The 26,236-nt window shown below is 37.3% G+C and overlaps 1 protein-coding gene across 2 annotated transcripts in view; it reads right to left on the minus strand.

Moving 5' to 3' along the window:
- Positions 1-26,236, minus strand: part of TENM1 (teneurin transmembrane protein 1) — a 241,021-nt gene that overhangs the window by 202,690 nt on the left and 12,095 nt on the right. For both annotated transcript variants that reach the window (XM_054388650.1, XM_054388649.1), the window contains exon 2: positions 10,081-10,341. In XM_054388650.1, coding sequence (XP_054244625.1) covers positions 10,081-10,341 — 261 coding nt within the window. The remainder of the gene's footprint in view (positions 1-10,080; positions 10,342-26,236) is intronic.

The raw sequence follows: 26,236 nt of genomic DNA on the forward strand, positions 1-26,236 counted from the left end.
GCATTCAGTATAAAGCAACCTTTCTAATTTTTTGTTCCCTGTTTATTTTGCAGATCTTTATGATTTAGGGGGTTTGCTATTATTAGCCACAAACCAATTCACAAGATACTTACAAGAAAGTTAAAAAATTCCACTATAATTGGCTGGTGAACTACAGAAAATGCTTTGTATTTGATTTTGTATTAAAAGGAAATTGAGTATCACAAGACTAAAATGGTGATTCAATGCAGAAAGATATTTTGAGACAAAATGCAGAAGACTGTCTTCAGATAAAAGATGCAAACAGCAATGAGTGACTGAAATAATGTGGACCACTTCAGGAGTGACAAGAGGTACTAGGGATCAAAAATGAATTATCATGCTCTAAAATGATCCAATAAAAATCGAATTGTAGTGGAGTAACCAGAAAATGTATTGGAAAGAAGATAGGTTATAAAAAGAAAAAGGAGCTTTCAAGTATAGTAGGTCATTAGCTGCTGTGGAAAAAAATCTGTATTCAGGAGATTGTATTTGTAACAAAATATGCACACAACCAAACACAGCTGAATCTGCTGTTCAAAAGGAAGTGAACTATAAAAATTAAAAAGCTAGAGTGGAGACAGAATCACAGGCTGGAATAAAAATAATCAATGCAGCCATCGATAGGAACATCAAGATGAACACTGTACTGACTGAGGACAGCCACGCAAGGCTCGAGGAGGAATGACTCAATTATATTTTCCCCCATGGGCACAGACATAAAAGATAGTTGTAGACACATTGAGCACACCACAAAAAAGCATTTGGGCAGTGCCCCTTGTTAGAGAGGAAGAATTGCAGTTATGAATGGTGAGTAATTACAGATGGCTCTGGAAGAAAAACATTTGGGGTGTACTATATTTGGAGACTGCAGCCACTGTGTCCACCTTCACAAATGCTCACCAGAACTTGCTAGCCCACACGCTTGCACAAAACAAGAGAGAAGGTCTTCTTTTATCTGAGCAATGGAGAAGCACTTGAAAACTGTGTTCCAATTCCTGAGTCAGGAGAGAAGAAGGGCTGAGGGATTTTGAAATAGGCAAATAACCCTTAAGTATTTTTATGCTAAATGGAGGCAAAGGAGATGTGGGATGCAAAGGCAACAGAACATAGTTACTTTACATTTGGTTTGTTGTCCAAAGGGTTGCCCCTCTGTGCTGCCAGTAGATCTCATGATGAACACCTTGCAATCAGATGCTGCTCAACTGAAAGTCAGTGTTGGAGGCACTGTATAAAATCTACATTGCAAATCATCTGGAGTGCAAACTTAAAATAAAGAAACAACATTGGCAATATAATTAGTCATCAGAATATGGGAATCTAAATTAAAATATTACTCCAAAACATCTGTTAGGGAGAGGAAGCAGCCTGCAGGAATTATTCAGTGCTCCTAGACCCATATTCTAGAAGACCTAATTAGACACAATTCTTCTGCTCATTTTTCAAAATATAAAGTCAGGGTGTAGAGCTAAGTATGATTAAAGAAAACAAAATTAATATCTAAAATAGTGTCTGTTGTTTCATAAGATGAAACTAAGCTGAAACAGGAAGCACTCAAATCTGCATTATTCTGTGCAAACTGTCATTTCATATACAACTTCCCATTCTTACCCTATTTTCTATTGCAGAAGTAAGAAATGGTCTAGTATGCTTGGTTGAGCTTTCACTTTTGGAAAACTGCAGTTGCAGCCATGGAAAGCAGTCACTTTCTCCATGTTCTATGTTTCTTCTCGATGGTCTGACCATCTATTCGCTACTTCCAATACTTTCCATTTTTAGGATAAGAATATGCTAATATTTGTAACTCTGAATAATACAGATTTATGCTGATCTTCACCTTACTCCTCAGTACAAGAGGAAATTAAATACTAACAAATTTTAAAATGGAAGATAAGACTTTCTTATGCAATTTAATGCAGGATGAATGAAATTATTAAAAAGAAAGAAAGACTGAAGAGGAAGAATGAGTAATCTTTTGTCATCCATGATAGGATGACAATAAATTCTTGGAAAATCTCATACTGTCAAGAAGAAATGATATTTAGATTAAACCTTGCCAGACCCTAAAAGGATAATTTGTCAGTATTTTCCATTTTTCTACCAATCCTGTATTCATTTGCTAGATCCCTTCTTTTTATCTTAGAGTGTTACAGATTGGAATAGTTAAAAAAGCATCTTCCTAGGGGGAAAAACAAAAAAAAGCTCCAGGTATCTTTGCATTTAAAGTCATAGAGGGTCATGGCACAAGGAATAAAATTGGAGGAATTTGGTCTTATTTATCAAGTAGCCTTAACTATGATCAGGGTTCATGAGTTTTCCTGTCAGGCTAATTTCACACCAAGAAAGCACATTCTACTGGTGGCTTTCGGCAGTACATCCCAAACTTTGATGAAAACCAGGTTCCAACTGTCAGGAACATTTACACTTTAAGACATAAGTGAGAATTTCTTACATTTCAAAATAAGTATTAAACTAAACCAGCATTAAACTAAAATAAATAACTTATTCTAAAGGATATACATATAAAATATGACTGTAGGTTGTGTCTGTAAAGCAGATTTCTGATCTTCTAATACATTTTAAATTTTAACCAAGAGAGATGAGAAATAAAACATATTATAAACTCAATAACAGAACAACATAAATAAAACATCAGGGCAGACATGTTGATTGTTTAGAATAGAACTGTCCTCAGCAGTGCACTAGTCCAGAGATGTCCTCACGTAGAAATCATGGTAAATATTTAACAACGGAAAAAGTATTTTGTTCAATGTCCTCCTGGTCTCACAAAGATTGCTGAAATGAAAGATAATCCCCACACTTCTGCACCACAGCACTCTGATGGAAGGCAGGCACTTCACTGCCTATCCCATCACATCTTTCCCCACCATAGCAGCTAAGATAAATTGAGTTCCCAAGAATTGCAGCAGCTCTGCAACATCCTTCTGCACTGTGAAGTATTTGTGGAAATAACTTTTCCTTCATGCTCATTTCCACCTGAGGAAGTCAAAAGGATTTAAAAGAAAGAAGGAACAATAATTTAAATTGCTACAGGCTCCTTAAACCTCATCCACTTTTCTCTCTGCATAACACAGGGGAGGAAAGGCAAGTGATTTTTTTGAGGTCTAATGCCAAGTTACTCTTTCCTAGGATAAAAATTAGACCTGACTGCTCTCCTCAAGCTTGATTCCTTCTCTCCCCTCCTTTAGCTACCCATGAAAGAAAACAAAACTACAGGGCTAAAAATATTACACAACCTTGTGCCAATGCACAGATACTTTTTTACTATGCTGTGGGCAAAGGTCATTTGGATTATGGAATATAAATAATATTTCTGCTATGTTCTAATTGCTGATTCATATACTGTAATGTAAAATATGAAACAGTTTGATACTTGTCTTTAAATCAGTATTCATTGTGCTTAAAAGATAAACAGAAGACAGAGAATGTTTTAACATTGTGTACTGATTTTAATACACCATGTGAGAACTGTAAAGATTAAAATAGCAGATATGCAGATGCAATGCCCCTGTCAGTCTGAAAAAGTAATGAAGACAGTAATTTTAAAAGGCAGAATTTTCCCTACAATACTGAGAAACAACTCATCATGAGCTGCATTTCCATATATGAGCAATTTCATAAATGGCTTAAATACTAGGGCACAAATGCAAGACTTCACAGAATCCCAGCATGGCAGAAACTGGAAGAGATGTCTGGTGATCATCTAGTATAACTCCAAATCAGACTGCACAGGACAGCATCCAGGTGGGGTTTTAACGATTCCAGAGACGGAGACTCCACCACCTCTCTGGGCAGCCTGTTCCAGTGTTCTGCAAGTTCCTCCTCACATTTAGATGGAACTTCCTGTATTCAAATCTCTGCCTGTTATCTCTCTTGTCCTGCCACTGTTTACCACTGAGAAAAACTCTGGCCCCATCCTCCTGACACCCATTCTTTAAGTATTTATAAGCACTGATAAGATTCCTGCTCAGTTTTCTCCTCTCTAGGCTAAAAAGCCCCAAGTCCCTCAGCCTTTCTTCAGAGATGTTCTAATCCCCTAATCACCTTCATAGCCCTTTGCTGTACCCTCTCAAGCAGTTCCCTGTCCTTGATATTACAACTGAGGTGATGTTACGGTGCTTATTAGAAGCATCTCACACATATCCAAAGCAATTCAGGTGACTTACATGCTTCCTCTGAGACACTAACACTTCCAAAGGAACCACTCTGAGGTCAACAAAAGCATCTTATACTCTTAACAACTCCAGCAGAGCAGTTACAATGCCAGTCTATACTCCAATGCTCCCCAAAACACAGTGCTATGTCACTGAAGAGATTCATTCACTTTTGGCACCAAGGAGCTTTCTTTGAAACAACATCAGAAGCAACCAACATAAATATCATCTAACCACTGAAAGAGAAAAAAAACCTCAACACAATCAAAACAAAAGAAATCTTTTATTAAGGGAAGATTAGTGGTCCTTTCTGTCAAATATCTGAGAGTATCATGCATCAAATATCTGACAAGCTATAATAAAGTCCAGAAGTTGAAGAATTTTCACCATGGATGCTTTGCATTTTGTGTAAACCATGAGGTTGCCATTATCTAGTAGGTGACTAAAACTATCCAACAGACAGGAGTGTACAACGTGAACACAGTCCCTTACCAGTAAGAAAGGCAGAGTAAAGCATGCTAGGAATGAAGAGGAAAATATGAATTGGTACAGATGGAATGAGATAAAGACTGATGTTTACCTTTATATTTTGAAGGCTACTCACACTTACTTGACCTACCTGCTCTACTTGCAACTTAGCAACTCGATTTTCTAATTGTGCCATTGTACACACAGAGGGACAGGAGCTAATGGAAATACTTCAGATGCAGCCATCGTTATTACAAACAAAATCCTGCACAGAGTCAGTCACATGCACACTTGTTCTCAGAGCATGCATTGTTATTGTAATGTAGCTGTTGGTAATAATTTCCTGGAGAAATGAGAAAGCCAGAGATCAGCTTAAAGCCTGGCATGTTTACAAAATAACAGTAACTAACAGCAACATTAATCCCATGGCTCTTGGTTGCATTAAGCACAGGACTTGTAAGAAGAGCCAAATTCAAGCCTAATTTGAACAGGTGTGAATTCACAGTAGGTCTCTTAACACACACCATAAATTAAATCAGAACCTTGTCCTTAGCTAAATTCTCCCCATGTTTGAGTAACTACAGCATTCACAAAGCTGCATTTCTCATACAGCACCAGCAATTACAGCATTTCTTTTATTAATTAAGCATCTCTATCTCTTTAACAGATACTGTTAAGATGCTGACTCTGAAGTACAAAGAGCTGAGGTGACTTGCCCAGAAGTCCCCCACCTGGCCAGCAATAAAAGTGAAAAACCCCAGAGATTAAGAGAGAGGGAAAAGCTCTGTTAAACGGACTGTGCTCCTTGACTATAAACAAAACCCTTAGGTGAACTGTACAAGATTAATCTTGCATGTTTCTATGTCATTCAACTCAGCTTGGATCTGTAACCTACTCATTTCTCTGATACACCTACTTACTAATAGATGGCTAATATTATTTTTAATCTTTGCTGTCTGCTGTTTAAAATTTTTGCTATTATTAAAATTATCGTTCCAAATAGAATCTGATCCTGTACACTGATATTTAGAAAGAAGTTTCCTTAATAATTTCTGTGGGGAAAAAGGAAACAACTAAATTTTTTTCACAATTTTTCCCTCTCCTGCTTTGATTCAAAAAGACAAATTTGCTATTACAAAAAAAAAAAAAAATTCTCCTGGCCAGACCTCAAGCATGCTGAAGTTATATTCCATCATGAGTCTAGTGGTATTTCAGCCTGTATTAAGACCTCAATTTCTTGCCTACAAATTTCAAGGAAGCTGTTGTGAACTATACCCAATGTTTAGTTGTTATAAAACAATGCAGCCAAAGGAACTGAACATGAATCTGGGTCCAAGACTGAGTGTGCATTTCGCAGCACACTCACCTGTCACTGTGAATCCAGTACACTGCTATTGGCTTGCACTACCAAGTAGAGAAAGAGTAGCTAATTGCATAAAACCATCTAAGTATGTGTCAGGAATAAGCCAAACACGTCAGCCTTTGAAGTATTTAAAAACAATACAATGACATAACCAGATTAAGAGTTGTGTTGCAACAGAAATTACTCGAGTTCTGTACTAGCTCTCAGCTGAGATGTAGCTGCTAAAAGAGTTGATGGTTGTGCAGACAAGTCAAATACGGCTCAAAAGTGGATTACGGCATGTCATGAATGCACTTGAGGTAAAATTCATGGCTTCACAGTTGCACAGACATCCTGTAAAGCAAAATACAACAACTGCATGAACAGTTTAATAGGCAGAGTGTATGGATACAAAACGGACTGCAGTCTTGTTTTTAGCACACTAGCTAGTGAGAGATGCAGACCCATGTTGCATGATGTCATTCTAGATATAGATCTGAAGACCAGTCTTTTTGTAGATCAGGGTTATATCCTCTTCTGCACCATAGCTTTACTCCAGAAAAATAAAGAAATAAAGAAATTTGCCAGTACAATAATCTGACAGACTGAACCACTGACCTCCATGTTCTGATCAGCTGCGATGACAGACAGCATTGCTGCAGCCAACTGAGGGTAAAGGCAGTATTCTCCAACAGAACAAAGTGACTATTTTTGATATTGTTATTCTGTAGTGTTTCTGTCTGGAATTTATACTCACATATTGTAGAGTAACACTGTTCATGTTTAAATAGAGCTATTTTTACTATACCAGAGATAAGCAATGATCCCCAAGAAATTGGTCATTCATTACTTGCAGTTAATATATATTTTGCTTAGCCTCAGGCAAAGCTGAAGGCAGTTTGTGCACTAATAGGCTATTATTAGTTGCCATTAACGTTGACAACACAAATTTAAATGGGAATGTTGGTGTTTCACACAATCTGTTCAATGCTGCCAAAACAATCGGAGTATGTTTAAACAGTGATTATGACAGAGTTGGTGCATCTATGAAGGAAAATAACCCTCAAATAAATTCTCAAATTGGGCTACTCAGAATACATAATGAAGAATACATCCTGTGTCAGGGAACCTCTTGTTTGAGTTCTTAATGAATATGAAAAATTCTAGGAATATCTAAACAGAGTAAAATATGCAAAAGCATATCTGCTTCAGATCAATGTAAAGCAATAAATGCCCTGAAAGCAGGTCTAACAGAGTCCACACAGTTACCCTCATGTCACCACAAAAAAGCCTATTCTGCATTTGTAGCAGAATTGTGCTCTTAGAAAGAAAAAAAAAAAACCCACAACAACCCAACAATGAAAACCAAGAGACCTTTTCAAAATATGGACAATAATAGCAATTACTTTTCTCAAGCAATGCAACAACTGTATTCTTCTCATTAATTTTTCTCCAGTTACAAATAGCTGTGTTCACATATTGTTTGGCTAACCCTGAAAGCCAAAATTTTTAACTCTCTGTTTATAGAGCAGTCAGACACTATCACGGAAACTAGTATTTCATGAATTTCCAGCAACTGATCTTATGCACTCACCCTTTTTCACAGCACAGAAGTTACTGGCTGGCACAAAGAAAGCCTGCTTCCATGGCAGGAACTGACGAGGATAAATGCAACACTTGTGGCTCTCTGATAAAGACCCTGGCACAAGTGACTGCATAGAAACAGCGAGACATGCCATCTACTACTTCATATAAGTAGAGACCTATGAACTACTGTTTTCAAGGAGTGCTTTATTACTGAGTGCCAGTCCAGATGTAAAACGTGGTGCTCTCTGGATCAAGAATCTTGACTACTGAACTTACCTGTGAGGTACAAGATAATATAAATGAACACAGTTTGAACCATCATTGTCTTCAAAATTATCCACATTAATTTTCAAGGCTGTAATTACTAGAGTGACTCAACACCTCAAAAAGCAGAAATCAGCTCTGTCAACCCTGCCTGGAGACAGCTAAAGACCTTGTGCTCTCTTTCCCTCTTTCAACTTACTCTTGCCCTCACTTTCTCAACTATTTCGCAAAAATTTGTATTCAAGCACATAAAACATGAATCTTTGATTAAAAATTTGATATAAAGCTTACAGAGAAGCAAACAATAAAGCTGCATGCAAAAGCACTACTCTGTTCTACTCCAGACCATGCAGGAAATGAATTTATATTGATTAAAATCATTCTCTGAGACAAACATTCAGAAGAAAACCACTCAGTTCTTTGCTAGTGAAGCACAATGACTGTATGTCCCTATCTTAATAACACTTAACCCATGGTTCATGCTTTGTGGGACAATGAAATAACAAAAGAATTTCCTTTACCACCTAAAATAATTTTAATCTGTAGCAAGATGACTTACTTAGTACAACTTGTATGCCTACAAAACATGATGAATACCCAGCTGCACCCCTGCCTTCCAGAGTGAAAGACATAACTTTCCAGTACCTTAAAACATATATGACTGTGTATTTCCCAGTCTGAACAGTACAAACATGCACATTCCCTTCTCAGGTGGCATTCCTCTAAGTCATTTTCGTAGCTAAGGTCCAATCAGTCCTAAGCAGACCAGAATCAATTCCTTCAGCCACCATCAACCCCCAAATATCTTAGGAAAACACACAACAGCCCCAACACCAAACAAAAAACACTGTGCCACAGCACTTCATGTAAGGTGGATCCCGCACAGCGTGGCAGAAGCAGGAAGCTGGAAGGCAATCAGCCACTGATCATTGTGCAAATGGAGTAGCACCTGGAAACTAACTGATTCTAGCAACACAGTATGATGTGATAGTGCAGAACGCTGAATCCTCAAAGAAGTATTTAATTTAAAATGAGCTGTGTGCTAAAACCCCCTTTCTGGTGTTAGATTTTTGTTTGCTTTGGGCTCTTTTTTCTGTTGTTTTTCTTTTTTTCTTTTAAACTCAACGCAGATGATTTGATGTCTTTGAATCTATGCTGTATATTAGCAGTGGTATTGTCAAACATGCAAATGAAATAATTAAATTACCAGCTTTGTATCTGACAAACTCAGAACACAACTATAGAAATGACATTCATGACTGAACTCTTTCATCATATGACTATACATCTACTGAAATGTATCACTGACAACAGTGAAGTATCCATCTGCTACTTTCACTGGTTCCCTTATCACTTACCCAGTTAAAAATACATATTTAACTACACTTAGACCTGCCATAACATGCGAGTATGAAATACAGAAACTAAAAATATGAGCTAAACTTAAGCATGATAAATTTATCTTATAATATTCTTTACAGAAACATTTAGAGCAGATTTTCATCAATTTTGAAACATCCCTCCATGTCACTTGTTTAAACACACTTTCTCCCCTTCTGTGAGACACTAAATCATAAGAAAAGCAAATAAGTAAAAAGATCCCAAAGGAAAATGAGCTTTTACAAAACACCAAACAAACCACGAAAACCCACCCCAACAAAGCCTAACCCAGAAACCCACCCTCCCTTTGTAGAGAAATATGAAACTGAGATATGATAAAGACCTGCTCAACCTGTCCTATTGATCAAAGCATGTCTTCAGGTACAGACTGAAATTACACATAAACAGAGCATTCAGGATTCCAGGTTGTTTTACTGAAGTCACCTCGCTGTCTGGACAGTCTTAAAGCTACTCTCAGAAGCCAACATGTGCAGGATCAATTCTACACAACATATGATAGATTTATTTCAGAATGGAATTCATAGGCCACTAAACCCAAATGCTAAATTTCCTAAGGCATAAAAATGGAGAATATGGGAAAGCCACGTTTCATTTTTTTTGGTCTTATTTTCCATCTACACTATAAATACAGTATAAAACAACCCTTTCACCTTTCATGTAGTACGGAGACCTAAGAAGGAAAGGAGAAAGAGAAAGAAAATACAAACAAACAAGCAAAGAAAAACACACCAAAAAAGAAAAAGTAAAATAAAAGAGAAGTAGAAGACGATTGTTTTATGTAAATTACTCCTTCTGTTCAGTATGTTAGATGCATTCCTTTATTACCATTCTCCCCATCAGACTTCCTTTCATGGTCAGTGTCAGTGAGGGACAATGCTGAGTTTGCCCGGCTTGACAGACAGGAGCTGTGTTCCGATTTCATCCCCCGCATCCACATCCTCAGGGTATGATCTGGGGACGCACCACCTTCTGTCTCAGTGTCCACGTCCGAGCCCACCTCCAGCGGGTAGCTGTGCTCGGCTACACCGTGTAAGTCTGTTTGATAGCCAGAGCACAGAATATGGGGAGTCTCACAGAATTCCATGTCTGGAAGAAACAAAAGGTCAGAAAAAAATTTAGAAGTGAAAAGCAATACACCTTTGATTTTCCCTCTGGAGAATCTGTTTGGAGAATTAGCATTGATAATACCATTAGAAGACTTCTTTTGGTCAGTGACTCACTGTTCAATCTAATCTACAATAAAACAGCTAAAAGTGTGGAACTCTGTAAAATATATAGCACTGTACTGTAACTGTGCCTTTTTGTCTGATAGAAATAGATATTCAAGCTTAAATAAGTGTACACACCCACATGCTGAAAGTAGTGCATCAATTTACAACTGAAGAGAGCGCTTACAAATACAGTAACTTTCTTGGGTTTTGCCAGAAAGGCAACATCTCTGAAATTAGTACAGTTTTGGCATAGGGAAACTGTAGCAAATTTGCAAAGAGAATTTACTAAATAACACTTGAAATGATTGGTTAATCACAGAAGGCAAAGAAAAGTTACTTACCATTGGCTTGCTCTTTGAGAGTGCTGTCCTTGCATATTCACACCAGTGGGTTTTGGTTCTCCAGTGCTGATGACCTACAGGAACTTCCTTAAAAATCAGTGACTACTAGAACTGTACAAGTGCCATCTGATGACATCAACTGATCAGAGATTTTAAAGTTGTACAGTGCTCAATTCTTCAGTTACTCTTCCTAAACACCACAACTGTAGAGCAGTAGAAATCCGAGGACAGACAGAAGGTGGACAGGACCCATAACGTGAATATGCAGAGGAAACATTCTCGAAGAACTACAGGTAAGTTAACACAAACCAGCAAATTACAACTTCCCTTTGAGGTAGCCTCTGCATATTCTCACTTGTGAGAAGCCAATTACAAATGCAACTCCCAGGGAGTAAGACAAGGAGTTCTAATTAAATAAGGATTACAGAACTGCAATCCCTAATTGAACATCAGACCAGGGATGCCATCTTGAGAGACTAAATACAATATCAAACATGCACATAGGATTCTTTCAATTTCTACAAAGGAAACATTAGAGACGAGTCATTGATAGAGACTGAGGACAAAGTCTCTTCTACTGTCATCCTAACTAAAGCTTTAATTTGCCAAACTAATCCACTTACCAGGCAGTGAGAGGAATGGTTCTTATTTTAAGCACACTCTTATAGATAACAAAAAGCCCTGGTATTTTCTTGAATGTATCAAACAAAATCTACAAAACAAATGCTAAGCTAGAATATGCTGAGGTGGCTCAAATTTTAAGCCATCTATCTCTGTATACCTTTCCTCTACTATCAAAATAGTTGTGAAGGTCTCAGTTGTTGTGACAGTCCACACAGGCTGACTTTCAGTTTAGGGAATGGCAACCTCTTTTTCAGAGGGCAGAAAGAAGGTAGTCAGCAAACAGAAAGAAGTGACCATGGCTTCACTCCTCTTTGCAAGAATACTGGAGGTTCACCCTGCCTCCTTGGTGTTGTCACTATATGGGTAGGTCCATCCCAACAGCACTGGCCATCACTGCCCCTTCTCCTTTTGGAGCAGCAAGACAGATGTGTGGGCCCTCCAGAGTGCTCTATCAACCCTCTGATCATTTCCCCTTATTCAAGGAAGACTTGATCTCAGCCCTATACTTGAGAAGCTGCACATTATGCCACCCTCACTAGCTCTGTTCTCCAAGTCTCTCAAGTGCCTTGAGGCTGACTATAAGGCTTGATAGAGATGGCTAGAAGAAAATAGCCAAGATTCTGGGAAGCAGCTGTGCAGTTTCTTGCAGCAGTGGCAGAACTTTATCTGGCATTTGAACTTCATCTGCCATTGAAATGAAATGCTGTTCATGCTCTCTGGGGCCTGTTCAAGAACAACACTTAGCTGACTGATAGAAAGAAGGAGGAAAAGTAGTTTAAGGCAGTGGCTGTGGACACAAATGGAAGCAGAGACTGGACACTACTGGTTCTGTCCTACACAGATGTCTGCAAGACAGACTTTGAAATGTGTAAGATAGTCTGGAAAAAACCCTCTCCCCTTCCTCTGTGGTTAAGATGGTAAACACCAAACATTCAATATTTAGAGAAGTCCTGTTTTTCTGAGATTTTCAAAGCTCAGGGGCATGGGAGACAGAGGCAATCTCACAGCAAGTTACTGGATATACCTGTACAGTGTTGCTCATACAATGCCCTATTTTTGTTTTAATTATGTATTATATACACAACAAACAAGCTCCACTTGGTTTAATCAGACAGCATGGATCAAATCTCTGTATGCAGATATTGATGCTGGACTCTGAACCATCACAGCTTCATTATACTCCTAATTTTTAATTTCTCTTCGACAACACTAATTGAATAAAATCACTTTTTTACAAAATATGGTTCCAGCTGGGGAACATTAATTCTTATTTTTTCTTCATGAAATTCAAAAAGGACTTGTACATGAACCAAGATTAAAAAGCCAGCAGATTACAGATCACAGATCTGTAGGTCACAGATTACTACCCCAGAGCACAGTATTGATGAAACACAGACTGCATCACACCAGCAAGCTGATTCTACTCCACTCTGAAAGGATGACATTGTTCATTTAAATTGATGCCACTATTTCACCAAACGTTTTTCAGTAACAAAGAGGTGAGTCAATGCTCTCTTGTGAAACAGATGATTAAAGTTCTGCTTAACTGAGCTGAGCCACTCTGAAAATGTGACGGAAGTGTCACTCTATGTGCTGTACCCATGCTCAGAAAGAAAGGTGAAAGACAAAGTTAGCTTGTCACATACAGAGTACAGACCAGACTGTCCACTCCATCAAAAATTTGTGATGGTTAATACATGCTTTAGCAGATTACATGGAAAAGGAGAATAAGTGTATACTGCCATTTAATGTCTATTATCAAAGAAAATTAAGATTTAGCTGCTAAACCCACATAAAGTTCAAGGAAAGTAAATTGGGCTCCTACATCTGGACAGTTGTTTTAAAAGACACTAGCAGGACTTTAATGCTTCTCCCAAGTACTATTCAGAAGGTACTTCCAAAGGGAGATAGTTTATTGATGTACATCAAGAACAAATTTATATTGAAATATACACTTAATTATTTTCTCAAGAAATAAGAGAGCCAAGAGGATTAATTATCAGCCTTAATACTAGTCTCAATTTTGACTGAGGCTCACGCTGCAGAAATAACCTTCAACAAAACTGCCCCATAACTTTCTTTTTAATTCAATCAAAAAGCAGTGTTATTTTTAGCTTAGATTTCTCTAAAATACTACAGCAGCACAGGGTAAAGTATCTCTCTGTCAACTAAATTATATCTTATGATTTCAAGAAGCATCTTCTGAAACTCCTTCCTCTTCAAAGCAGATTTTTACTTATTTTCACCAGCTGAAGAACTTCCCCACAACTTTGAATCTTCTATTAACTTTATGAGCCATGTCAGCTGATGCCAAGTCCTCAGGGAGAAAGGATGGAGGGATTTCTCCACATGGATGTCCACTCCAGGCAGATGTCTGCCCCTAGCGCTCGTAGCCCACATCCTCCTTGTTTGCAGTTGTATACGCCAAGGGGAAAACTCATCCCAGCAAACCTCACAAATGCTAAATAGATTACACATGTTTAAGAAGCACAGAATTTACCCTTCAGTCTATATGATAATTCCAAATGTAGCAGCTAACATGTTCAATACTTTAGCTAATTTTTTTTGATGGAGCAAATTAAAGTTTTTTTTTTTACTGTAACTCCTATTCAGCTGAAGTCTGACACCGTATACTGCCTTGTAGTCTGTTTCTTAGGCACACAAGTCTTTGTAGTATTTTAACTCCCATAAGAAACATTTTCTGAAAAGCACTTAGAATGCCCAAAGTGTCTGCTTTTAGCCTGCATATATAACCTTGGTACCCAAAATACAACATATTTCCACAAGGAGATAAAGTTCAAGCGCATTTATGACAGATTTAGTCTTACCAAAAAGACACAGTCACAAGAGAAATATGGGAACATTAATATGAAATTCAAGTTTTTACATGAACTGTGGACAGAAAAAAAAATGTTGCAGTTATGAATGTATAGAGAAGATGATGATGAAATTTTCACCTACAGAGCCCTGTGGAGTCTATTGTAACTACTAAAAAAAATATTTTATCCCTCACTGGTATTAATTTATTTTTACAACGGGCAATATATAACAAAATGTAACATAACTAATGACCAAGAAAAGGAAAGAAGGCTAGGTACTTAAAAAAAAATAAATCAGTGTTTCAATTAACAAATTCCTTTCTTTCTACCCTTAAGCAACTTAATTTTCCTGAAAAAAAAAAGTTTTTCAAAAATGGCCAATTAAAGAGAAGTTTGACCCTTCTGGCCACTATTGCCTTTGCTATTTAAATATTAAATTTAAATAAATATTGAAGATAACAATAAGACTGTCCAAACAAAGAAGATAAAAGAGAATCACAAAAGCTACTTTATAAACAGAGATGAGCATAAAGAACCTTCCTTTCAAATCTTTCTGTGCCTTTATGGGAAAATGTTATTTTGCATCAATAACAGGATGACAAATAATACTTATTTAAATTACTTAATCGACCTATCTGTTCAACTAGAGAAAGAGCTTTCTGAAAAATGTAAATTATTTATAAACTGGCATAGTTTGACAAGTTGCTATTACGTGCCTTTTATGAACCCTATAATATAATGAAGCAATTCTGACTTATGCATTTTAAATGCCTCTTTAAATAACATAGATTCACAAATTTATTTTAAGCAGCCCAAAGACAAGGTGAAAATATCAATGTGTTGGAAGTTCACACCCATGGTACTTTTCTTGGGCCTGTCTCTTTCCTTTTTCACAGTGAAGGTTATTTAGGAATACTGGGAATATTAGTGTCTGGGGAGCAGATCCAAATAAGAAGTCTTTAGCAAGAATGGAAGGAATTCCAGAGAGGTAAACAATATATAACCTGACTAGGGCCAGATTTACATTCATTACCAAGCTGGTGTCTGAAGAAGTGACAGTGGAAACCATTTCAAACATGCAGTTCTGAGGCTGATGTAGAGTTTGGGATTCTCTAGTGTTACACTGTGAATTTGTGCATGCTGTTTCATACTCTGAACTTAGGCCCATGGTTTAATCAGCAAGTGTATTGTACATGTTTCAAAGTGTGAAGAAAGGCAGAGCAGCTAATTACAGCATAAGAGACTTAGAGAGAGGGGGAGGGGGGAAGACAGGAGGGAGAAATCTAAATCAAATGTGTAAATCAAAGTGAAGTTCACATTCATTTTTGGAAGCAATACATATGCACCCTTCTAAATGAGAAATTTTGAGGGCTATTGAGCACTCTGCTAAATTCAGTGTGTTCAACAGCCCTTAAAATTTCTCATTTCTCACCTGAGGACCGTGGTTTACTGGCTGTACACTGGACTTGAGAATTAAATGGGCAGAGATCTTAAGCTGCTTCATAAAGTCTTTCATGTAACACAGTCTACAAGATAACTGTGAATGTCTTAGTGTGTTCACATTTCATTTAGTCAAAGATCTTACTTGTTTCCATGTTGAGAACATGCCAAATCTTTACCAGGACAATGTAATTAGAAGGCATTAAACTTCAGAATCCATTCATACAAAAATCACTGAGGAAGAAGCCAAAAATCAACTAATTTGCAAAAGCTCATTACACTCACTATTAATTTGCCTTAGAAATCTCATGTTTATCACCAATTACACTCTTACCATATCTCAAAACAGATTCTCAGTTGCATTTATTTTAATTAAAAAAAATACCTATTATAGATAAATAATATGCACATAAAAGACATGAGGTTTTTTTACTTATAATCAAACACATTTCATTGTACATGTTTTATTTTACTGTATTTTAACTTCTTGTATTCCCTTTTCAATGTAGTTTATTTTCTTACAGTAACCTCCAGTTACAGAGAGAGATTCTAGAAAGTCAAAAATAACAGCAAAAAACAAATAAAGGAGAAATAAAACAGGAATCAGAGTCTGCTGTAACACTGAGTTTCATGAAATTTGCAGATTAGGCAGCCAAGGGATTAGAAGAGGAGGCTGCACTTTCAGGAAACTCTCTGGCTTGTGAAATTTATGAGAAAGAAAGAAACTCTTTATTCCTCAGGTCCTTCCCAAGAGGAACTAAAGGATGAGGTTCCAACCCATGCCTCATGGCAAACACCCTTCTAGTCTCTTCTTCAGACTAATTCTTCAAATTTAAAGAAAGAAGGCAGGAGCAGACTGAACCTATTTTAAAAAACGCTCATGGAGTTCTCGGATATTAATTTTAATTTTTATTCATCTTGGTTTTAATAGTGATAAGGAAATGCACTTCTCAGGTTCTGCACAGAAATCAGCCTGGTCCTATGAGGATACAAACTTTCTCTCCAGAAATGGAATATTCTTTTTGTAGATCACTGGAAATTCATAATGTTAAGAGATTTTGCTTTTCAAGAGTACCTAGCAAGATGTCAGAGAGAAGGCTTTTTGAGCTACAGTGTGGATGCAGAGGGTCTCAGTTTAATTTCTGAAGAAATACTGTCATTACTGGATTGACTACAAATTTAATTCTGCAAGTTCAAATACATCTTAAGTATTGCTGGCTATATAGCCTTTCGTATTCCTAAAGTGTGGCTTTATGAGGTAAAGTACTTCTACTCACAAGACTCTGTGAAGGAGAAATTTTTATTGCAGGTCCTAATAAATATCTCTCCTTGAATGAATTTTAGACTTATAAAACCATAGCAAATGCCCGGAGTTAGCATTTAACCTAAATTTCTGATAAAGGAAAGCTACTTGATCTCAAATAATGACCATACTAACTCTACTTTATTAAAGACAAGAGAGGGGAAAAAATAAATCTAATTATCATAGATGAGAAAGAACCTCAATATCATTTGAGTGGATAAATGAACTACTTTTAATGCTACAGCTGAAACAGCATTTGAAAAACCTTGTCTTACAATACATTCAATTACAATTTCATTCTCCATATGCAAAACTATTAGGGAATGAAGTTTCAAAGAAAAGGCTTTCTGTTTCCAAAAATCTCTATTCTAAGAGGGAAGCACTAGAATTGGCTTTCAAGAAACTTAAAAGTTTCTTGGCTCTGAAATATTTTCTCAGTTACAAGTTTTGGCAACAGCAACAGGTAATGGATCCTTTTTTGTTGTCATGAATTTTTAAAACTAAAGCTATCCACTGCCTCAGCCTCCAGATTTTCTTAAGTCTTTTATTTAAAAGGAAAAAAAAAAAAAACAAAAAAAACAAAACAACAACAAAAAAGACACAATAAGACTTTTATAAAGGACAGCAGAACTGTGAATCAAATATTCTAGAGCAGATGAATTCCCTCTTCTCTTGAAAGAGCTTAATATGAGGCAAATATTCTTCCCTCAAGATTAACCAGAGTGTGAAACAGTGGAGTAAAGTTAGCTTTAGTCCAGTATGTTTACAATTCTTGATTGTTAAAGTTAATATTGTGGTTCTAGCTTGTTTCAAAGTCTATGGCACTTAAAGATTGACAGAATTATTAAAGAGTGTAAGCTGTACACTAACATTCTTTAAAGTGGACTACCCTAAAATTGTTGCTATATTCCTCCTAATTTGAACTAAGATCAGAGATGCTTTTCTGCTAGGAACTGCCTGAATGCAGGTACATTTAAAGCAGAATCACTTTCATTCAAACATCAATCTTAGAGGTTTTATGACAGGTATCACTTTCTAATAGAACTTCAGATGGAAATATGAAATTAATTCTACAAAGTTTTGATTTTGGATTATAAAATATTTTTAAGGTACCTTTTGTTTCTAAAAATACTGAAATTATTTCTTTTTTAAAATTCCAGTCAAACCATTAACTTAAGATACACAAGCATCAAAGCCTTTTCTAAATAAAAAATGTGTTTCACTGACTTAGTGTTAGAAGGCAACGCATCTAAAAATCCAGAAGTCTAAAACCTGATTTAATTCACAGGTGCTGTAAATCCAAGAGTGAATTCTATTAAGCTAGTGAGCTTCAGGTCTTCAGGTCTTCAGGTCTTCAGGTCAGCATGACTGTCTCAGAATAAGCACCAGGCAAGTGCCAATCTTTCTGATAATGGAAATACTCTTAGAAAGCTGCCATCAACACAGATTTACCAGAAACATTCTCCTTTACTGATGGGATATTCAACAGACCCTGAGGCACTCACCATAGATGCTGTTCTAAAAAAAAAAAAACAAACAATCACAGAGCAACTCAGCTCCTCACCTTAACTTTAGCCAAAAACTCCAAAGCTCTAGCAGAATTTTAGAACTGCTTAAGAGAATATCAAGGACACTGCTACCCATTTTCCTTTGAAGTGACATGAATGGAGAGCAGACAGCAAATGGTGTCAGGATGGAGCAGAGGAAGGTTATTCGCCTCATCGTGTGCCAGTCTGAGTGAATCAGTTACTGCAGACAGGTAACAGAACAGCACAAGTGAGAGGAAGGCTGCTGCAAGACGGCACTGAAGAAGTTGCACTTGTTCACATTCCACCTGATAAATTGCTAAGAATACTGACAATCAGGAAAAGTATTTGCAGTGGAGCAGGTATTACAGAGAGGTCAAGCACCTATAAGACAAAATCCTTTATGGAAGGAGTGATGAGCAAGGCAGTCACCAAGCATTACCTTGTGCGCTTCCAGGAGAACAATGTCTTATGTGCAAGAGTACTGCCTGGTTACTGCTGTCACTGTGTTGCCACCACAGAGCAAGGGAAACAAGAGCAACAGACTCTTCTGGGGTGCAAGGTCCCATGATCTGCTCTCAGCCCTCAGTTGGAGGCCCAGGAGAATAGCAACAGGGCCTTGTAGCCTGTCAGAGCCAGGGTATAGCAACCTTTAGGGCAGAGCATGAAAATTTCTGTTTGACCAGTTTTAGTTTGATCTCAGCAGCTTTCTAAGAAGGTTATAGATGAATGGCAGACCTATGCTGTATTTCACCTGTTGCGATTACTCAGTCATAGTAGCAAGTTGTGGAAATAAGTATGGCTTTAACCTTTGCATGCAGAAAGGCTAGGAAAACTAACATGCAGCCAGGACATTTAGGCAAACAGCTCATAGAGGAGCATGCTGTTCCATGATCCACCATCCCCAAGCATGTGGTTGGGTCTGGGTAGGAAAACACAAAACAGGAAAAAGAGATTCAACATAAGAAATTGCTTCCCTCAAAACAAAAAAAAAACCCAGATGGGATTAGCACTTGTATTCTTCTCATTTTTGTTATGAATCTGCTAGAAATTCAGAGCAGAAAATGGCTAATGGAAATCAGAAGAGAAAGAGCTGCTCATGAAAGACAATAGCAGCAGCAAGAGAGTATCTTTTTAGATCTTGACAGGCACACCTGGCTTTGAAGGGTGATCTATTTGCCTTGATTTTTTGAGAAGTCAGGAAGCATAATAGTCAGGAAGCAGAACAGGCATACTTTGGAAACATAACTGCTTGACTGTTTCTGATTACTTTGGTAGTTTGACAAATCCCAGGCTGCAAGCTACCAGTGTCACCTACTCTGCTGGTGACAGCAAGCAGCCACAGATGTATTGCCAGCCAGATCTTCAAATCTTGGGGATCAACACCACAAATGCTATCAATGTTCAAAACATGTCTGATACCTCTCTCAAGCACCCACAGCTAAAAGGCTGTCTAATGGAGCCAAATTCTGAATTTTTCATGCATTGTCTTCCTGGCAGGATATCCAACATTTGCAGAATACTATACCTAATTTCTCTTGCTTTTTTTATGTATCCCTAGATATGCACAGTTTGACTCTGCCCAATTTTGGATTAGGGGTTCAGAGATTTGCACCTGGTTTCCTTTTTTTCCCATATCTTTCAAAAATGTACATGTGGTAGATACATGATATTACTAAATTAATACCTGCTTTGGAAGCAGCATATTCTTAATTTAGATGGAATCAAAATGGAATATTTAGACCAACAAACGTACCCCTCAGATTAATCTTGTATTAAGAAAGCAAGCATGCCCATGTGCATGAGCTCTTCAGTTCTTCCATTCACATCCAATTACATCCAGCTGCCAATCCGACATCAATGAGAACATATGAAAGACAACTTGGCACATCTGCTTCATTTGATTAGCCAACTGGGGATACAGCTTGTCAAATAACCCCGCCTTCCCCAAAAAACTCCAGGGGTTTGTCATCAAATGTTCTATTTGATGAAGAAACAGGAGATTAAATCGCCTTTGGAAAATTCTGACCGATTCTGCTCCCTTCTTTCCTCAAGGGTTCAGTCTACCAAAGGGATTTCAAGACCAGCAGTTCACACTTAAAGGTCAGCTGTGTTGCAGTGATATTAAAATAATTTGATAGAAATAATTGATTTTGCATATCTGTTTTTTGATACATCCAAGCACAGCAACTGCATTAGGTCAGTAGTTGAACTCAATGATATTAGAGGTCTTTTCCAACCAAAGCAATTCTATGATTCTATCTCCAGATACTATTTCTTTTACATTTCCATAAGCAACTATATAAAGACTATTACATTCTGTTTCAGCAACTATGAAATAAGGTAATTTTCTGTTTCACACCATGGAGATGTGTCAAAGTAACTCAGATGAAGGCAGTTGAGTCATTCCAGGGATGAATCCCCAGAAAATACACTATGGTAACCTTACATCAATATCATGAGACATTATTATTACTAAAGTTAAATAAACAGTTCTTACAATATATTTTACCCTAAAATTCACATCATGGTTGCCAAGGAAAGACTAAAATCTAAGGCTTTTGTGACAGCATAATAAAGTTCCTAAGCATACAAAAATGGTATCTATAACATTTTCCATCTCAGGATTTGATGTAGAGCTCCAAGGGAGGGAAGCACCACCATTTACTCTGTTGTACCAAAGGGAACAAAGTATGGCAAGAATTCCAAAGCTCAGCAAGTCAAAAGACCTCTGTGGATTTGCATAAAGTCTAAACAAGTGTTTAGTCCCCATGATTTGCCATCAGAATTAATCCAAACTTTGGGACACAGCCACTACACAAAAAAAAATAACTATTATTTTCATGGGGGTAGGAGCACTTGGCTACACACTTTGCAGCTCTATACGTCTTTGATTTCCTTGCCCTTTCTTAATGTGAGTTCTATTTTAAAATACTACGGGGTTTATTTAGGTATATAATACTCATTTAGCAAGTATTCCAGTAAATTACTTTGAAAACTCCAGCCTGTGATTTAACCACATAGTATTTTTATCTTTCACACAGACACAGCCATATAATTGATACCTGGGAAATAACAAGTCACTGGCTGATAACCAAATCCCCTTTATCATCAAATAAATCAATATATTTTTGGTGTTAATGTGTATAAGGATGGTTGGGAGGCTGAATACGTAGTATGAGACAGCTAGAAGTTTTTAACTCAACAACTTTGATAGATAAATCCTGAAAAAGAAATGAGAAACTGAAATATTTTTTTTTGATCTTAACAGACTGAAAACACAAAAGGGATTCCCAAAATTATTAGCTTTCCCTCCAAAAATTGCTTCTACAGTTTTCCAGAATCTGCCTTTAAGACATTATTCATGAAATAGCAGATGCATACTGGTAGCCTTCTTCAAACTAACATAGCTTGTATTCTGCAGAACTGGGCCACTGAAAGCCTGTGAGCTCACCATTAATTCTTGATTCTGCAAAGGTGCTTGATCAGTGATGCCTGGGAAGAATCAAAGCTATAACCTTTCACAGCACCTGAGAGCACTCTCTAACCCAAGTACAATAAATCAAACCAAAAGACCACTAACAGATTAGCCTGCAGTGGCCCTGTAAACTCTTCCATACCCTGAAGGAAAGCTTGCCATTGGCAGATAAGCAAAGCTCTTCCTCTGTATTGCTGGAAATACTTTGTACCTCTTTATTAAAAAATGCACACAGTTGGAGGTGAACTAATTGAGGTGGTGAAGACAGTAACACAGAAGGCACTTAAAATGTAATTAAGCAATTATCAGAAAAGGGACACATACAGGAGAAAGCACTCAAAACAGAGACTCCAGGGAAATGCCAGATTCAAGCAAAAATGAGAGCAACTGTGTATTAAACCATGTTCAAAGATGTTTACATATACTGCTAAAAGAATCTGTGCAGGTATCAATCCAAACACTAAGGCCACAGCTAACCAGGAAAAAAAAAGGGAAACAGATTTTTGGATAATCTTCATGTGCTTTAACAGACCCTACAGACAGGTGTCTCAACAGTTAAAGAAGGGCCCTATCCTGCACCTAAGCAATTCTGAATCATGATGGGCATTAAGAACAAGAACACTACAGGAGCATTAAGTGTCTCAGTTCTTCTGGGTTTGGTCTGTAAAAACATACTTCAGCTCTACTGTTAGCTATTCTGAAAGGACTGTAGCAGCAACTATTCCATCTACTGAAGAGCACAGCTCACCCCTACCCTCCCTCTACCAAGAGGGAAAACACATAAACCACAGACGGTAAAAACGTAACTACAAGTTTCCCACTCTTGACTTAACATGCATAGCAGATTTCCTTTGTGACAAACTCTGCAGCCTAGACAGACCCAGCAATAGTCTACTGCATTTAGTGCCTATTTCCCCCCCCTCCCCTTCAGTGTTGACTACTTTATGGGGAAAAAATCCACTTATGCAAGGAACTGTTTTCAGATTAAAAAAAAAGAGAAGTTTAAATATCCTTTTCCACAAAGGTTTCTTGTAGCTACCAGCTTTATATTTTAAACAGACCTTAAAGCTCTTTTCCATTGTTTTTCCCTTTAAATTTGTTTCATCCAAACCTGCTGAGCTCAGACTTCATGAGAAACAGTTCCCCCACACGTGGATTTTGCCTTTTTTCCCCCTATTATCCACCACTTGGTATTGTTTCATTTCCCTACCAGCTGCTTCACCATTTCCTGAGCTGCACCATCTCACAGTGTGTCAGATATTAGACACAGCAGTCATAGAGCAAATGGGAAATAAACAGCACAGCTGATCAGGACAACTGGCAAAGGATGCAAGCAGCACATCCAGAAGTGATTTTAAGTAAAAAAAAAACCCTCATGCTTGTTTGTAGCAGCTTAAATCACATCTCTTTAAAAACATACTAAGGCCTTCTTTGACTCAACTCTGATCAGTTGTCTTCGTGCTTAGAGTACTTTGCTCTAATTGTAACAGCCAAATCTGTTAAGCATGTTCTGAGGCTAATTTTTATGAAATAATGATACATTTGTCTTGAATGTTGCCAAAAACACCAGGTCAGTAAACACCTCACTTGTGAAGAATCTGCTACTGAACTACAACTACTTCAGACACTGACCGATCTCTTACCACTGTTACTGCAGCTACTTTTTATTTAGCATTTTTATTCATTTTATTAATAGTATCTACACAAAGAAAACAGCCTTATGTTCCTTTTTCTCCTTTAGGAGGATTTATGAGCCATTTATGCATTTAATTCTTCTAAAGCGATCATAAAATTCAACTGAAATATAGGTACTTGCTGCAACATTATTCCACTCAATTGACAGTTCAGACAAATCCATTGCCATAGACAATTTAAGGATTGAGACTTCGTTTAGTACCTACAATTCCTGAGAAAATACTGAAACATAAGGTCTGAGCACTCAATTGTCCACAACAGATACCTAAACTGGAGCACCAAGTTACAGCAGCACTTCGTTTATGACCACTGTGCTCTTACATTCAGGTGTGGGAGTTAAGGCAGCACATGGAAAGTGAGTGGGAGATGCCTCTTCTCATTTTCCTAAAAAGTCAAGTATTGTATAAAGGAAGTGTTTTCTAACTCTAATACAACAGATGATGGAACATTATTAAAACATGAGAAATCATATGCTTCATGCTGCCAAAATAGTAGCGAAATGAAGGGTGGTGTGAGCAGCTTAGTTTCTTTGAGTGGAGCTGTTCAGGGGTGACAATAATTATCTGTGAAATGAATATTCATCATATGGGTGACCTCAAGGCTGAATAATGCTTCACTGGAGAGTAGGAATAATGTTCAGAAGTTGGCCAAAGCAGACACTTTGTATTGAGGTCTAGTGCAGCTGCATGACACACAGATGGGTGCCAGGAATTCATGAACTGGAGAAACAGCCTAAATACAAAGCTGCAAATTAGCTAAATAGCTTTTATATCTCTGAAGGTATGCTCAGCACTATTCCAACAAATACAATATAGCCATTATTTCTGCAAGCAGTAAATAGCACTGAGGTATCCAATGCCACCTCTTCTCTTTCTCCACAACTGCAAAATCTCTCACTTACTTAGAGTAATAAAAATTTTGAGAGGCAGCCACTTCAGTTTGCTTCCTAGTCGCACCAGCCTCCAGATAACTGAAGTGAACACCTGGCAACTGATCCAAAAGCACAATGGGGGGAAAAACCCCCACCAACCAACAAATCAAAAAAAAAACCAAACCAAACCAACCAACACCAAGCAAAAAAAAACACCAGAAAAAAACCCCAAACCAAACCAAACAGCAACAAAACCGAACAAACCCAATCAAACAAACAAAAACCCTAAAACAAACCCAAACAAAACAAAAAAAAAAAAAAGAAAAAAGAAGATGTTTGCTAGCCAGAAGTCTTCATATTTTTTTTTGGTTTTGTTTTTTGTGTTTGTTTTAAAGTAAGGTAGAAAGCACACTGAACTACTTTGAAGGACCTTTCCTTTCACAACCAAAAATGAGTTGAAAGCTGCACTGCCACATGGGGTAAAGAGATTTGAGAACACAGAATACAACACAACAATAAAGGAAAAAAGAAATCCTACATGTATCTTCTGGCTCCAAAACAGCATGGATTGAAGTGATGACAACCCCTAACTGGAAAGCAGGAGTGAGTAACAATAACCAAACCTACCCCGTGGTGAAGGTGCTGGTACACACAATATATCATCATCTGTATGATTGCTCTAGTCATATGGAAGGCAGGTGTGAACCAGCCCACTATCCAGAGTTATCACTGATCCCTTGTCCCTGTGAAATCCCTGGGAAGCAAGTCAAACTTTAATAGTGGATAATACCACTAAAGTAGTAAAAGTGTGGGGAGGAGCCAAGAGGTACTTTAAAAACATGCATCAGTGAGATCTTCATGGTGCAGCAGTTGGGATGTAAAGAAGGACAAGTAATTCTGTAAGTAGGTTTCTATACTTCTCTGAAAACAGATTTGTTTTCTAAGCATAGAATAACAGCAAACTGTTAGCATACTTCTCCCTGAACATCTAAACTCTGCAGATCAATAGCCAACAATTAATTGCAAACATCAAGTAATCACTAGTACAATATCAGCTTAAACTGATGTCACACCTATAATTCTCACTGATACCAGGAAGAACTGTATCCCTAGAATCAACAGTTCGATTAATCCTCCAAGAATCTATAAGCAAATCAAACTGGCCAAAGAAAGCCTACAAATATTTCCTTTCCAAAAGCACTAATTGCACACTTCTGACAAAACACTCAAGGCTTTGTATTGACACATGCTGCAACACATAATTTGTAATGTACTTTTTTTCTTGCTATGGTCATTACTTTCTGATTTATAGAAAGTGATATAACTACTTAAGTCAAAGGACTGCATACAGAGCTGTGTTTTTCATCACATTTTTACCCATAAGCAAAAATATAAAATTAATATTCTATCTTCACAGAAAAATTCTACAGAAAAGAAACAGTCTTAATCCAAAGACTAAAGTAAAATACTAAATGCAAGTCAGATGTTTTTCCTTACATGTGAACGAACCAAATCCATTAAAATTAATGCTTTCATTTATTAAGGAATTTAATCAGAGGAAAATGAATTTTTAAGATCACTAAAAAAATCCCCAAATATCAGAGAAAATTGCTAAAGCTCAGGTAGGGGTAGAGGAAGACAAAAAAAAAAAAAAAAAAAAAATCAAGAAACAT

Source organism: Indicator indicator, chromosome 17 (assembly GCF_027791375.1).
Source record: "Indicator indicator isolate 239-I01 chromosome 17, UM_Iind_1.1, whole genome shotgun sequence".
Lineage (NCBI taxonomy): Eukaryota > Metazoa > Chordata > Aves > Piciformes > Indicatoridae > Indicator > Indicator indicator.